The 14,514-nt window shown below is 41.3% G+C and overlaps 1 protein-coding gene across 13 annotated transcripts in view; it reads left to right on the top strand.

Annotated features, from left to right (window-relative positions):
• The window catches only part of COL6A3 (collagen type VI alpha 3 chain), a 130,853-nt gene that overhangs the window by 41,128 nt on the left and 75,211 nt on the right, over positions 1-14,514 (top strand). For 10 of the 13 annotated variants that reach the window (XM_044431959.1, XM_044431960.1, XM_044431958.1 and 7 more), the window contains 5 exons: positions 238-390; positions 4,639-5,205; positions 6,666-7,271; positions 11,469-12,068; positions 13,248-13,847. In XM_044431959.1, coding sequence (XP_044287894.1) covers positions 238-390; positions 4,639-5,205; positions 6,666-7,271; positions 11,469-12,068; positions 13,248-13,847 — 2,526 coding nt within the window. Of the gene's footprint in view, positions 1-237; positions 838-4,638; positions 5,206-6,665; positions 7,272-11,468; positions 12,069-13,247; positions 13,848-14,514 lie in introns of all 13 variants that reach the window. The other 3 variants (XM_044431957.1, XM_044431964.1, XM_044431965.1) reach the window with 2 other exon arrangements.

Genomic DNA, 14,514 nt, shown 5'->3' with positions numbered 1-14,514 from the left:
GGGAAGTATTGCAGAAAATGTAACATGCAGCTGGGTAAGTTTTGACTGATCACACAGAGAGGACTTTCTATATTTTTCTTGGCTCTTCTTTACTTCTTTTCGTAGCTGTTCTGTCTTGTTCCCTCTTCTTTCAAATGTGGTATACATGTGTGCAAAGCAAATGCTTGTATGCACACATGAGAAAGACTGGTGTGTTTTTCTATGATGTGTTATGTTCTTTTCTGTGCTCTGCTGCAGTTCTGTTAAGCAAAAGGGATATCATCTTTCTTTTGGATGGATCAGTCAACGTTGGAAATACCAACTTCCCATTTGTCCGTGACTTTCTTGTGAACCTAGTTAACTCCCTTGATGTTGGAATTGATGAAGTACGAGTCGGCCTAGTGCAATTTAGTGAGAACCCCAAAACGGAATTCTTTTTAAACACTTTCCTAACCAAGCCAGATGTACTTAATCGCCTGAGGCAGTTGAGACTCCAAGGGGGATCAGTACTGAATGCCGGTGCTGCTCTAGACTTCGTTCTATCCAATCACTTCACTGAAGCCGGTGGGAGCAGGCTAGACGAGAACGTTCCTCAGGTGTTAGTCTTCCTTGCAGCAGGGCCATCTGCCGATTCTTTCCAGCAGGCTGCCAATGCTTTAGCTCATGCAGGAGTGCTGACATTTTGCATTGGTGTTAGAAATGCTGATATAACAGAACTTCAGCAAATCGCGTTTAATCCACAAATAGTATATTTTAAGGATGAATTCAGTTCTCTGGCAGATTTACCACAGGAAATGATTAGGCCCCTAACGACGTATATTAGAGGAGATGTGGAAGAAGTTGTAATTCCATCAACAGGTAATTTGCTCCTTTCTTCAAGCTGTATGGCTTTATGAATTATTTGTCATTAATCTTGCAGTATGTTTTAAGTGGCATCACAGCATTTTATCGTTGCAGTGTTTTAAAGCCCCTTACACATTATGAAATTCTTAAATGGTTCATGCATCTGCCGTACACTGATAACGGGGATTCCACTTTTTGTCATGTGATCAGGGATTTAGCATCCCTAATCTTTTTTCCATGTATGAATATTATGAGGAAGACTTTAAGCTTCACACATGTGGTTTTTTATCTATGTGGAGTATAAATAAGAGGGCATATTAGTAAAAACCTATAAACATTTGTTAATTTTACCCTGTGGACAATTCTTGAGCGACTAGAACTGACAAAATAGATGCGCAGTCTGTATACGCAAACATACTATACATACTCCAGGATTTATTTAACCTCGAGCTAATTTTCTAGTTCATTTTCTCTTGAAAACAAACAGTTAATATTTACCTAAGAGAACCCTATCCAGTGAGGTGTAACATTTGTGCTGCCCATGATGATTTGTCCCTTTGCTAGGGTATATACCTATTCCATAGAAAACTCATCTCTTTCTTTGGCCACCAACCCTCCCAGGAAAAACAAAGATTCCTTAAATTCTGCACTTAATCAAGTATCAAGTTCAGAACACACCTGAGATACTGTGCTAAATCAAATGTGCATATAATTGACTGGCATCATATTCTGAACTTGTACACTGAGCCTGAAAGTTTTATGCTGCTTCTCAGGCACTGAATTAAAGTTGCCATTTCATAATCTATAATGTTTGCAGCATTTTAGCAAAAGCCTAGTATTTTCTGCTCCAGTACAGTAGCAAGAGTAATTCATGCCCTACAACAAAACCTGATGAATGTGCAGTCAGTCATAACTGTGTGTCATTTAGGATGCCTAAAGGATCCTGTAACTCAGTGGGTTCTGATTCCTTTCAGCAGGGATAAACGGTGGGCTCTCCATCATATTACAAACTTCTTTTGCAGTTCTCTCAAGCTAAGGACTAAATTAGAGTTTACATCCTTCACACAATGAACAATTGCATTTTTAACTATTAGTCACTGTTGGCTTAGAAGTCAAAATGAGACCTAATAGATTTACGTTAGATGTTGATAGATTTTAGTTCTACATTTCTTGGCAGTAACCGTTTAGCAATGCATCCAATAAACCTACCTCACTAGAGGACTGAAATCTCTGGTTCTAGATTTCTTAAATTACAGGTGCCAAATTATACCAGTTGTCTCCTTGTATTTTTCACAAACACACACACAATTCTGAACTTTGGATTCTGTCCTGCTTCCTGACCATAGCTGTGTGGAAAATTGCCTGTCCCCAGTTGCCTATCCCCAGTGCCTGCCCTTTGCTCTAATAAAGAAAACACATCTTTCCCCTTGCCGATCATTGTGTTTATGAATCCAGCTAAGCAGTCTGAGTATGTATTTACTACATTTAAATGCCACCCCATAACCCAAGGGCTCTATGTAGGGTGGACAGGGAGACTTCTTTAAGAAAACAATTGAATCAAACTGGATTTCCTTTCTTGCAGCTTTTTTATTTCCAAACATGTAAAATGTCAAAAGATCCAATAACAGATCTAATCTGGATGTTACCTTATCTAGTATGAGGCTCTCACAGCCAAGATAATCCATTGTCTAGGGCAGGGGTCTCAAACTCGCGGCCCGCGGGCCAATTGCCAGGACAGGTGGGGCACGGGGAGGGGCCCTGCGGCCTTCAAAGCGCTGGTGGCACCCGGGCCGGCCGCGGGATGACGGCCCACCACCACCACGGTGGTGGAGTACTTGATGCAGCCCAGCTTCACCCAGACTCTACTTCCAGCGGCCCCCAGGTAAGTTGAGTTTGAGACCCCTGGTCTAGGGTAAATTACTTCAAATTGCAAGTGGAGGCCCACATGATTGAATACACAGAATCCATGTAAAAAGTTGCCAGGACAAAACCAGAAGTCAAGGAAACAAGATTCCTGCTAGTCTTCTTCATGGTTTTCTAGTAACAATCTGTACAGGCCAGATTCAGTTTTACTACTGCAAGGAGAACTAGACTGTAACATCAATTTAAGGTTTATGCTAAGAATACAATGATACTGTTCTTCTCAAGAAGTAACTACTAATTTTAGTGCTCTATGAAAATTACAAATATTGTGTTATTCTGTTCTAATATGTGAGTTATCTCTTGATCAACATCAGGTAAAGAATATGTATGCATGAGTTAATTCCTTGGAACTGCAGGTGTTCTTTACTGATCCAGATCAGTTTACTCTCAGAAGTACTTTAGGTATGCATAGGAATACCTGGATGCCATTGTAGCTTTTGTCCCTTGCACAGCCTTAAAAACTTGATGCATTCTTTCTTCATGTAGTGATATTTTTCTTCCCATCATTTCAACACTGTGATGATGGAAGCTATGCCCTTTTTTCAGGGATTTAAAGAGTCAGAAGCTGACTTCTTGTAGGAGGGGCATACAGCCATTTCTGTCCCAAAGGGATACTGGCTCAAGGACAGGAAAGGCATACACCCACGAACATACACAGCAAATTGAGATTTTCATGGCACACACATAACTATGATCACATGCTGCTGTCCGAAGTATAGTGGGAGGGGGCAATCAAGCCACTGCTAAAGGCCTGAAACCACAACCGCCCCAATCCTTCACATTCTCAAATTCATCTCCCCATATTCCCACTCTCTTACGTTGTTAGCAGTGAGTCAACAACAGCTCCAGCCTCACCGAGCCAGCTCTTTCTCCAAACCCTCTTTTACTCGCAGAAGATTCAGTTTCATTTCCTGACTTCTCTGCCCTTGAGCAGACCAGCTTTACCGGTGGAGCGCAAGATCATTTGTGCTTACCAGGTGGGCATGCTGAGCTCTATCTAATCCTACCATCTTAAAAAAAAAAAAAAAAAAAAGGCCAAACACAGTCAGGCCAACTGGAGCCCCAGGGCCTTGCTTCCACCAGAAGCAACGCGCTCTGCTCCCTTCTCTGCTCTTCTGCAGTGTCAGACCTTGAAAATATGAGAGCCTTTATATCAGTGAGGCCAAACAGCCTACATACTGAGGTTAGTCGGTAGAAGCTGGGGCGGGGTGTGGGATTGGCAGCGGTGGCAGGTGATGAAGAGCTGCAGCTGGGACTTTTGGGGACCATATGCAATCCTGTTTTATATTATGTCTTCATATATAACATATGCTATATAGGAATATTGTTTGCAAGGCTAAAGGATATTTTAAACATTCAAAGATGCAGGAATGGTTTGTATTTTCAGTATTTCAGGTCTTGTGTTATGAATGAAGTAGTGCTTGCAAGACTCACCAGGAATAAAATCTAAATAAGAGGCTGGTCTCCCCAGTGTCAGCAGGGCTGTGGACCCACTCCAGATTTATGTTAAACAGTATCCCCAAAATATTTTTGACATCATGGACAGATCCTTAATGTTTGGCCTAAAATCCAGAGTGGTTACACAAGCCTCACTGACATTGGAGCTCCCAGCCTCCCTGGCTGTGATATGGCAGTCTGTATGTACTACCCCTTGATTCAGGCCCCTGCAGCTCTATAATCATTCAGAGTGACCTCATGATTCCACAGTTTTGTGCCATACAGTCATTATCGTAAGAGACACATCACTTTCCTTTTAATCAAAGATGCCAAAGAGAGGCTCACAGCTAGAATTATTCCTGTTATGTAATTAAGATTGTTCCAATTTCTCAACTTATGTAATTAAACATGGTGTGTTTCTGTGTATTAAATCCTTTCATATCACTTAAATTCCAGAAAGCAAGATTGATATTTTATTCTTGATTGATGGGTCAACAAATCTTGCCGGTCAGGTTGCTGCAGTTCGAGATTTTTTGGTCCGAATTATATCTGACTTGAATGTGGGGCCCGATGCCGTACGTGTCGCTGTGGCACAGTTTAGTGACAATGTACAACTTGAGTTCAATTTCCATGACATTCCATCCAAACAAGAAATGCTTCAAAAGTTGAAAAAGATGAAGATAAAATCAGGGAAACTACTCAACATTGGTGCTGCATTAGATTATGCCACGAGGAGTATCTTTGTGAGCAATGCAGGAAGCAGGATTGATGAAGGAGTGCCCCAATTCTTAGTGCTCCTTGCGGCTGGAAGATCAAGTGACAGTGTGGATGACACAGCGGATGCTTTGAAACAAGCTGGGGTTGTTACTTTTGTTGTCAAAACCCGGAGTGCAGATCCCTCAGAATTAGAAAAGATTGTTTATGACCCTCAGTTCATTATAACTGCTGAGTCCCTCTCTAGACTTGGAGACATACAACCTGAAATAGTCAGCCTACTGAAAACCATTCAGATTAAACATCCAGGTATATATATCTCCACAGGTACCTTCTTTGCTTCTTCTCTTGCGCTGTGAAAACATCTTGTTTGGACAACTATAATAAACTGCACCAGTGATGCAAATAAAATTGGACATCCTGCCTAATTAGGCTTGGCCCTGAATGAGTTCAGTATTAACTAGCCTTCCCTAGCAAATTTATTCTATCCATGGACAGATTAGGCTAGTCAGAGAAGAGACTTTACAGGTCACAATTTTACTGCCTACACACGAGCATGTTCGGGAGCATATTTCGAGATGCATGGTCTTTCTCCCCTCCCCCCACCCTGCAATATCTGCTGGGCCAATTCATTGAACCATTGAAGCGGAAGAACCTTTTCAAAATTTTAGCCATTACAACCAATATGTGAGAGAAAAGGCAACATATGCCCACAAAATAGAGCAGAAAGAATATGAGAACGATGGGCATTGCATTAGCTTTTGCCATGTTTTTCAGAATTTCCTCAATGTTAGGGATCTGTCACAATTTTCTTTCTATTCACATATTATTCAAAATTGCCCCATTGGCAATCTTAATCACACAAGTGAATTGGAGTCCATTTTTTCAAAAAGGTTTACAAATCTCTGAATTTGCATCTGCAAACACATACTTGAAAAATGTGCAACTTTCTCAAAATGCACACAGTTTAAATCAGTCACAGTTTAGTGCATTGGGGAAAGTGGCACAGATCTGGAACTTGTTTATAGAATTTTCACATTCCGTAGCTATTCATTTTCTTCAATTTTCCTGCTTATGCAAAAGGAACAGTGATTGAAAATGAATGCTGTAATCAAGGAGAGATGAGCATTGAGCTGGCATTCAGAGGAAGTTGGCAATCTTGAGCATCACTGAGTTACTGATTCAAAGTTACCTGGAAAAAAGTAGAAATAACTCCCTCTTATGCCATTATCAAATGCAGTTTCTACATCCTTTATACAGAATGCTGTACATCTTCATACTTTCTTACAATACAATGTTGTGAATAATAACTCTAGAGGAGTTCGCTAACCTGGTACCCTCTAAATGTGTTGAACTACAATCCCCATCATGCTTTACCATTTCCCATGGTGGCTGGGGCTGATGAGAATTTCTCTTGAGAACATCTGGATGGCAACAGGTTGGAGTGTAGAAGAAATTTATCTAAATTATTTACTATTGGAGGCAATGAGAACTTTATTGAGGCCCCAATGCATGTCAAGTCAAGAGACTCTTTTCTTGGAGTCTGTGACATTAGAAATGACTTGACCTCTTAATGATTCTTGTATGCATTTTAGGGTTTTTTTCCCTTCTCTTCATTGCTTGTACTGGTGCCTTCCTTTTTCCTCTCAGCTTTCTTTTAATGCAACATCTATCTGCTTAAATGTACATGAGAACATCCTAAAGTTTTACTGACGTGGCTTTCAATTTTACATATTTTTTTTCTCCTAACTCCCAATTTTCTCAAACAGTTGATGAAGCTCAGAAGAAAGACGTTGTATTTTTGATAGATGGTTCAGATGGTATCAGGCGTAGTTTCCCAGAACTGAAGTCCTTTATACTGAGGATGATTGATAATCTGGATATTGGCCCTGACAAAGTCCGGGTTGCTCTGGCCCAACACAGCAATACTATAAAACCGGAGTTCCTTCTGAATGAGTACTTGGACAAGGCAGATATAATCCAGGCTATCCAGAGAGTGTCTGCTATGGGAGGTTCTCCAGTTAACACAGGAGCTGCCATCAACTACCTTATTAGCCATGTGTTCACACAACAGGCTGGAAGCAGAGTATCTGAAGGTGTCCCACAGTTCTTGATACTGGTGACCGCTGAGAAGTCAACAGATGATATCCGAAGGCCTGCCATGGATCTGAAGACAAAGGGAGCTGTGCCGTTTGGCATCGGCATCGGCAATGCAGATATCACTGAACTCCGGGCAATTTCGTATGTTCCTGAATTTGCACTCCTTGTTTCTGGTGTCAGCGAATTGAATACCGTACAGGAACTCATTGCCGACAGAGTGACTCGGCTGACCAGGGCAGAAATAGACGCTTTGAGGCCATCATCCCCTGATTCAGGTGAAGGAAAATGTATTTTGTGTTATTTAATGATTCTGACAATGGGCACACAATCAGATTATGGCCATAAGCCAGCCACAGAAAGACATTCCACTGGGCAACAGTTAGACCAAAAATGGGCACAAGACTATTGGAGGAGCACTAAAAAAAGCTTTCAAAAGCAGTTTTCAGTTGCAGTATGAAAAACAGCTGAGGATAACAGATCTCAAGGGGCGGCATAGAAATAATATATATTATTTCTATATAATAATATAATATAATATAATATAATAATATAATAATATATTATATATAATATATTATTTTATATTATATATTTATATTATATTTATATAATAATAATAATAATAATAATAATAATAATAATAATAATAATAATAATCTCTAACATTTTCAAGTCTCTGGATACTATCGTCTGTATCCAGAGTGGAGTTTTCATAGCTCCATAAAGGTAGAACTGAGCCAAAATCTCTCACAAGACTATATGCTGATCTGAGATTGTTCTGAGATTCCTGAGGTTTTTCTTTTTCTTGTGCCCCATTCCCAACAGAAAAAGAAAGCCCCTTGTTGTTTATTAAGTTATCGCTGAAGACAGCATGTTTCTCCACAGTGCCTCAGGCATCGTAAGCTTCAGTGTCATGAACTGTGACCTACACCTGTGGGATAAAACAGCTTCTAATTGACTTGCCACACTCTCTTTGAGTAAGGTCTTTGTGAACTCTGTGGTGCAAGTTCATGGGTTCTGCACCTCCTCAGAGCAGCACTTGCTACACTGTGGAGCTTGGCAGAGTTTTGGCGGCAGCCATCCCCTCCTGCCATGGCTATCACACATGCTCCAACTTGTTCCACTCAGTTCCCCTTCAGTGGCCACTTCTGCAGCTCAGCAGTGGGAACAATCGCCAGCTCTCGAGATTTCCTAAGAACTGCTCAATACTCGGTTCCTTTTATCAGCTCTTTTTTCTCCCCTCTGTTTTGTCTCTGTTGCGTCATTCTCTCCATTTTGTCTTTATATGTTTTCTCCCATAGAGTTTTCATTCCCTTTTGGCCTCCAGTATACTATTTAAAAAGCTGTAGTTGTGGAGGAAAGATTTCCTCATTGATAACTATTTCCATTTGCTCTTGGTTCTTGCCCAAGTTGTCGTCAGACCCATACAGAAGGGGCTTGTCTTGTCTATGCTTACAGATCACTGTGTCTTCTCTTTTGGGAACAGGCCTTGTAATCGGATAACTCTGCAGTGCAGAAGTGGTTTCTGCATGCCATCTCTTTATTGATCTGTGCAGTCAGCATCATCTGGTCCTTTGTTGCTTCAAATTTACACTCAGCTTGACAAGCATTTCCCCCCCTTGAATCCAAAGCTTTTGCATCGGTATCAAACTTGATACTGAAACGCTTTGTGACTTGATGTGTACTGAGATACCTCCAGCTCCAAGGTGATATTTGATTTGGATAAGCCAAGCAAGGTATAGTCCAAACAGCACCTTCCTGTTCCATCTGAAGATCACACAAAGAAAAAGAGAAAGAAAAAAAAGAGAAAGACAAAAAGTGGAAGTAACAGCTGCTACACTTGTTTTAAGCCCTACTTGCAAAATTTTTAAACCACTTGATACTGAACAGTCAATTCCAGCCCTAGTTTTGGTACTGATGCATGTGGCCTTGCTGGAAACTGATGTACAGATCAATAGGTTTAACTTTCATTGGGAAAATCATGCAGGCATTGACAGATTGCTAGGCCAGAGAAAAACCCTCTTTTAGAAGTCAGCATGTGAGCATCCTTGAAATGCCGCTGAACTTAACCAGGCACCGTTCCAGAGAGGGCCAGATGACTCGTTACAGATAACTGCAGTGCAAACAAAGGGCAATTCACACCGGCCCACCCCATCCTCCTCCCCTCCTTCCAGCATCTTCCTTTTGCTCTGGTATGCAGGTGGAAAAGACCATGCCACTGTACCTTTTTACTTCTGTACCCTATTGGAAAGTGTTGTCACCCCCCCCCCTTTTATTTTCTTTTTAACAGACCAGAACATAAATACAAACAGTTGATACAATACATATAAAAATATATCAATAATATTAACATCTATAACCCAACTGATAACTAAAAAAAAACCCAACACAAAGAAAATTGTGTGCCTGCTCCGCAGGAGACCAGTTTATAGCTCCATTTTACTTCATATAATACAACAATTAACAATATGTTGTTCATTGCGAAGTTGTGTCCGACCCAGCGCGACCCCAAGGACTGATTTTTGGTACCAAGGAGTCATATGGTATCCGTCCATCAGGTAGCAGCCTTCGTTCCATTGTCCATCTTGCTGTTAACCCCCATTGGCTCTTTATATTGTTGGGATCGCTAAGCAGGCACCAGCTCAACAAGACGTCATGGTATATCCTGAGTGTGCCTCCAATGCTCTTCTGTTCCTGGTACAACTGACCCAGTACCTGGCCCAGGTTACTATCACTCAAAGTGGTGTCCATGTCTCCATCAACATTTTTAGCTGATGCCACAGCTGTCTCTCGCTGACACTGTGCATGCTTATGCTGAGTAGGTGCATCTGATGGTCAGTTCATCAGGGCCTGTTATCTACTAGCATTCGGTGCTGTGTTGCCTAGAATGAATATCAGTCTGTCCACAAGAGGAAGGGGTGCTTTTCACATATTCACTAATATAATTTACTTTTATTAGCACAGTCCAGATTCTTTTTTTTTTGGTTTATAGGGGATATAAAGGGAAATGTACATATGGGTTTTGGGTTATATAATGGAGGCCTCCTCCAATAATCCCAGGAAAAACTTCCACCATACATGTGGCCTGGGAGAGGAGAAATCTTGATGCCGTGGGTACAAAATCTCCATGATGGTTTCTCTGGTTTTGTGGGCATCTGGGTCTGCATCTTCCTTTGATCATTTGGCTGAGGACAAAGAGTGCCTAGAAATTATTTTAAGGCTGAGATCCACTATCTGGCTGATCAGCAAGTCAACACTACATATGACGAGGCAGACTGTGCATCAGAAGCAGTGGTGGGAGGAGTGGCTTTATGCTGCCTGTGCTCTTCTGACCTAACTCAGGACGTTCATCCCAGGATCAAAGACTTGTCTTTTGACAATGTGGGCCTTCTTAATTCCAAGATGGAGGATATCTTGATCAATGACTGGAAAATGAAATCCAGTCTGGAAAATCAGCCTTGGTACCCAGCCTTTTTCAGTCCTCTTCTAAGCATCTTCCTGGACCTTTTCTTTTACTAGGCATTCCTTGAGCTTACTGGGAGCTACATGCAGCCTTCCTCATAGGCTTCAGGGTCACTTGAATAATCTTGCCCTTCAGTACAAATGCCACCTTTTGTAAACAATCTCACTTCTCCATGTTTGAGCTTCCAAAAGTTTGCATTCGTGCAAATATGTAAATTTTCCTCATCCATATGTTTGCACCTTAGCCTATGGAGTAAAATGCAAAGCTATTTTTGTTTATTTTTTCAAACTTTCCATGGTTTTGTATGACCAGACTTTCATACAGTTCTGGAATGTAAAATTAACTTAACTTTAAAAGAGCCTTCTAGCCCAAAGAATTGTTACAACTCAGAAAAAGCCAATTCACTAAGGAATCTATGGGCCAAATCCATAGAAATCCAGTGTAACTTTCCTCACAGGGCTGTTGTTGCGATGACAAAATTGAGAGGAGGAGGAGAATTGTGTAAGCTGCCTTGAGTTCCTTGATAGGGGAAAAACCCAGCTAAAAATAGATAAATAAAATGAAAATATTTCAGCCTATTACAAATTCCTCCAACATCTGCTATCATATGGCCATTTGTATAGTCACACAACCTATCCTCCTCCCCAGTTTTTGACATCCCATAGGATTAATCCCTTCCCATGCTGCAGACTAGTGGGATCCATGCCTTTAGCGTGCAGGATGGCAGGGGGTGCAGGGTCTACACCAAAGTTCTGTCCGTCCAGGTCTGGCATGTTCTGAATGTTGTTCTGCTTGTGCACATAACCTGTACATATAAGCACAGGGATGACCTCTCACAGGAGTGCAAGTACAGGTAAGCTGTCTCTTGCTTCTACTTGCATTCAGTGCTATGTTGCAGTAGCCTAGAATGAACATCAGTCTGTTCACAAGAGGCAGGGGTGCTTTTAATGTATTTGCTAGTGTAATTTACTTGTATTGGTATAATCTAAATTCTTTCTTTGTTCTACAGGGGATATAAAAAGAGATGTTGTATTCCTTATTGATGGCTCGAAGTCTGCAGCTGGTGAATTTAATTCTATTATTGAATTTATTGAAAGACTCGTAAACAATCTGAATGTGGGTTCTGATAACACTCGTGTAGCTGTGATTCAATTCAGTGAAGATCCCAAGGTTGAATTTCTTTTGAACGCACACTCTACCAAGGATGAGGTACAAGCTGCACTAAGAAGGCTGAGACCCAAAGGAGGGAACAAAGTGAATGCAGGGTCCGCTATAGAATATGTGTCAAGAAATATATTTACCAGGCCTTCAGGAAGCCGCTTAGAAGAGGGTGCCCCTCAGTTTTTAATCCTCTTTCTTTCCCGTGATCCTGACGATATTGTAGAGGATTCTGCAGTTGAAGTCAAGCGAGTTGGTGTGGCATCACTTCCTATTGGAAAGAATGTGGATCGTGAAGAAATGGTCAAAATAGCTCTTAGCCCCGAATATGTATTTCAGGTGTCAGCTTTTCGCCACCTGCCTAATCTGGAGCAGAAACTGATAACCCCTATCACAACACTAACCGCACAGCAGATAAATACACTCATTGGTGATGTATCAGTAATTCCAGGTAAGAGAGTGCCATTGTTTATATGAGCCACTTCCTCATCTCTGCCTTGCCCCCAGCCATCTGGTTCTAGCCTCTCCCAGGGAAATGTCTTACCTGGCCCCTTATCGCCACGGATGGTGCAGAGTTCCAGCAGCCTCATGACTGCTAAAAAGTCCACAGAATGATGCCTAAAGCAGGGCATAGCCCCAGCTGTTCCCACCTGTGGCACTGCTGAACGGAGGCAATACCTCCACAAGATTCTGATGCTACACAAGGGACAGGCCGTAGCTAACCTCTTTGCTAATGGGAGATGGTTCATTTCCAGGCAAAAGTTCAAATAAAATTAATTATTTCCTCACAATCAACATATGTTTTTTCCCCTAATTTCCCTCAAACTGTTATTTTAATGGACTTTGCAATGCTGCTTATGTTGAACATGGCTTGCTTTAAAAAAATATTTCCAAGGTCAAGGATATTTTAGAAAGTTATGGTTATTTTAGCATTAAGTTAGTTCAGAAATGGAAAGACTGAATAAGAACAGTAATTTTTTAGGTTCAGAACCTTGTACAATATGACAACCCAAAATAAGGAGCACATTCCTAGGCCCATTTAGTATCCTGCCATGGTTCCAGTTACAGAAGATAAAGGATGATTGTTTTTTCCAGTGGAGCCACATATTTCATATGGAGCCACATATTTCATAAGTATAGTTTGTACCAGCACCAGATGAGGTGGAACATTCTAAGCGTGTCTCAGAGCCAAGCTACATATATGATCCTCCTCCTGCTGCTGCATATCTTGTCTCATCCCTTTCCCAGCTGCTGCAATTTGCATATTTTTGAAAAAGTACCTCTGTAGGTACAATGCAAAGTTGCATTTCACTGTTACAAATTTTGACTCTCAGACACTGCGCCTGTCCACCCTTCATACACCCAATATCCCTGCGCATAGAAATCAACCACGTACAACTCTGCAATTTGTAAAGCTGCATCTATACCAGGTCAGATCACTGGTAGTCCTACCTCAGTATGGCCTCTTACTCCAACAAGCAGTGACTCTGCAGTTTCTGCTGCTAGTCCAAATTCTTTTGAGTGGAAATGCCATGGACTGAGCCTGGCTTTTCTTTACATGCAAAGTGTACACCCTGGTGGGAGAAGGAAATCAGTGACATTGCTTTGTCCCGTTTTTCTCCCTCTGCAGATATTGATAGTGAAGCAAAAGACATTGTCTTCCTTATTGACAGCTCTGCCAATGTTGTGCCAAATGACCTCCCTCACATTCGTGATTTCATCATCAGAATTGTCCAGCAGTTAGACATTGGACCAAACAAAGTGAGAATTGGTGTTGTCCAGTTCAGCAATGATGTATTTTCTGAGTTCTTCTTAAAAACCTACTCAACCAAAGACGCTGTGATACAAGCCCTGCGCCGTTTGCGGTACAGAGGAGGTTCTCCTCTGAATGTTGGGAAGGCTCTGGACTTTGTTGTGAGGCACCACTTTGTGAAATCTGCAGGAAGCAGGCGAGAAGACGGAGTCCCACAGCACTTAGTTCTCTTGCTTGGGGGGAGATCCCAGGATGATGTCAGCAGACCGTCCATTGTGATACAGTCCTCTGGGATCAAGGGTCTGGGTGTAGGAGCGAGGAATGCAGACAGCGCGGAACTGCAGAGGATTACCAATGATCCTAGAACTGTGTTTGTTGTGAAAGAGTTTACCCAGCTCCCAGCAATAGAGAAACGATTCTTTGCATCATTTGAGGCACCTCAAGAACCAACAGTAATACCTCCTGAGATCCCTACTGGTCAGTCTTTCATTTAAAGTAACCCCTTTGGGATGCAGTAATTTCTAGAGGAAGTTAGAATTTATATTGATGCGATTTAAAGAAGAGACATGCTCGAGATAGAAAACTGCACACAGGCAGTGCGTTACTTTTCACTGCAGCAGTCCCCATAGCCAAAGGGACAAGTCCCTTTTCATACTGAATACAGAAGTGGACTTGCTTCTTCAGAAGTCGGACTTGCTGCAGGAAAAAGAAAAACTCAGGCTACATATGTGGCTCTTTCAAAAGTGCACACTTTTTTAGATCAAGTATGGATCAAGATAGCTTTCAGGTTACAATCCTATGCACACTTTATAAGATGGGTCTGCTTGCCAGAAATCCACTAATCTGAAGATATTGGTTATATACTATTTAATCTTTCATAATATTAAAATTTCAGGGGAAGAAATACACAAACTCTCGAGTGCGGCTAAACAGTTGCTCTGACATATTTAATTATAATGTATTTAATAATTTCTAAAAGAGCAACCTTTCATAATATAAAACTAACTATACAAAAATAAATGGGAATAATAGGTTGATTCATCTAGTAAATATATTGTGCAAGTTAGAAACTATTTAAATGTTATGGGTGGGCACACAGGAAGAGAGTTTGTCTTCTCCCACCATCCCAAAGCTCCTCCCGTCC

The sequence above is a fragment of the Varanus komodoensis genome, unplaced genomic scaffold (assembly GCF_004798865.1).
Source record: "Varanus komodoensis strain SLA01 unplaced genomic scaffold, ASM479886v1 scaffold23, whole genome shotgun sequence".
Taxonomy (NCBI): Eukaryota; Metazoa; Chordata; class Lepidosauria; order Squamata; family Varanidae; genus Varanus; species Varanus komodoensis.
The sequence above is the reverse complement of the archived record's forward strand: the minus strand, read 5'-3'. Positions and strand labels throughout refer to the sequence as shown.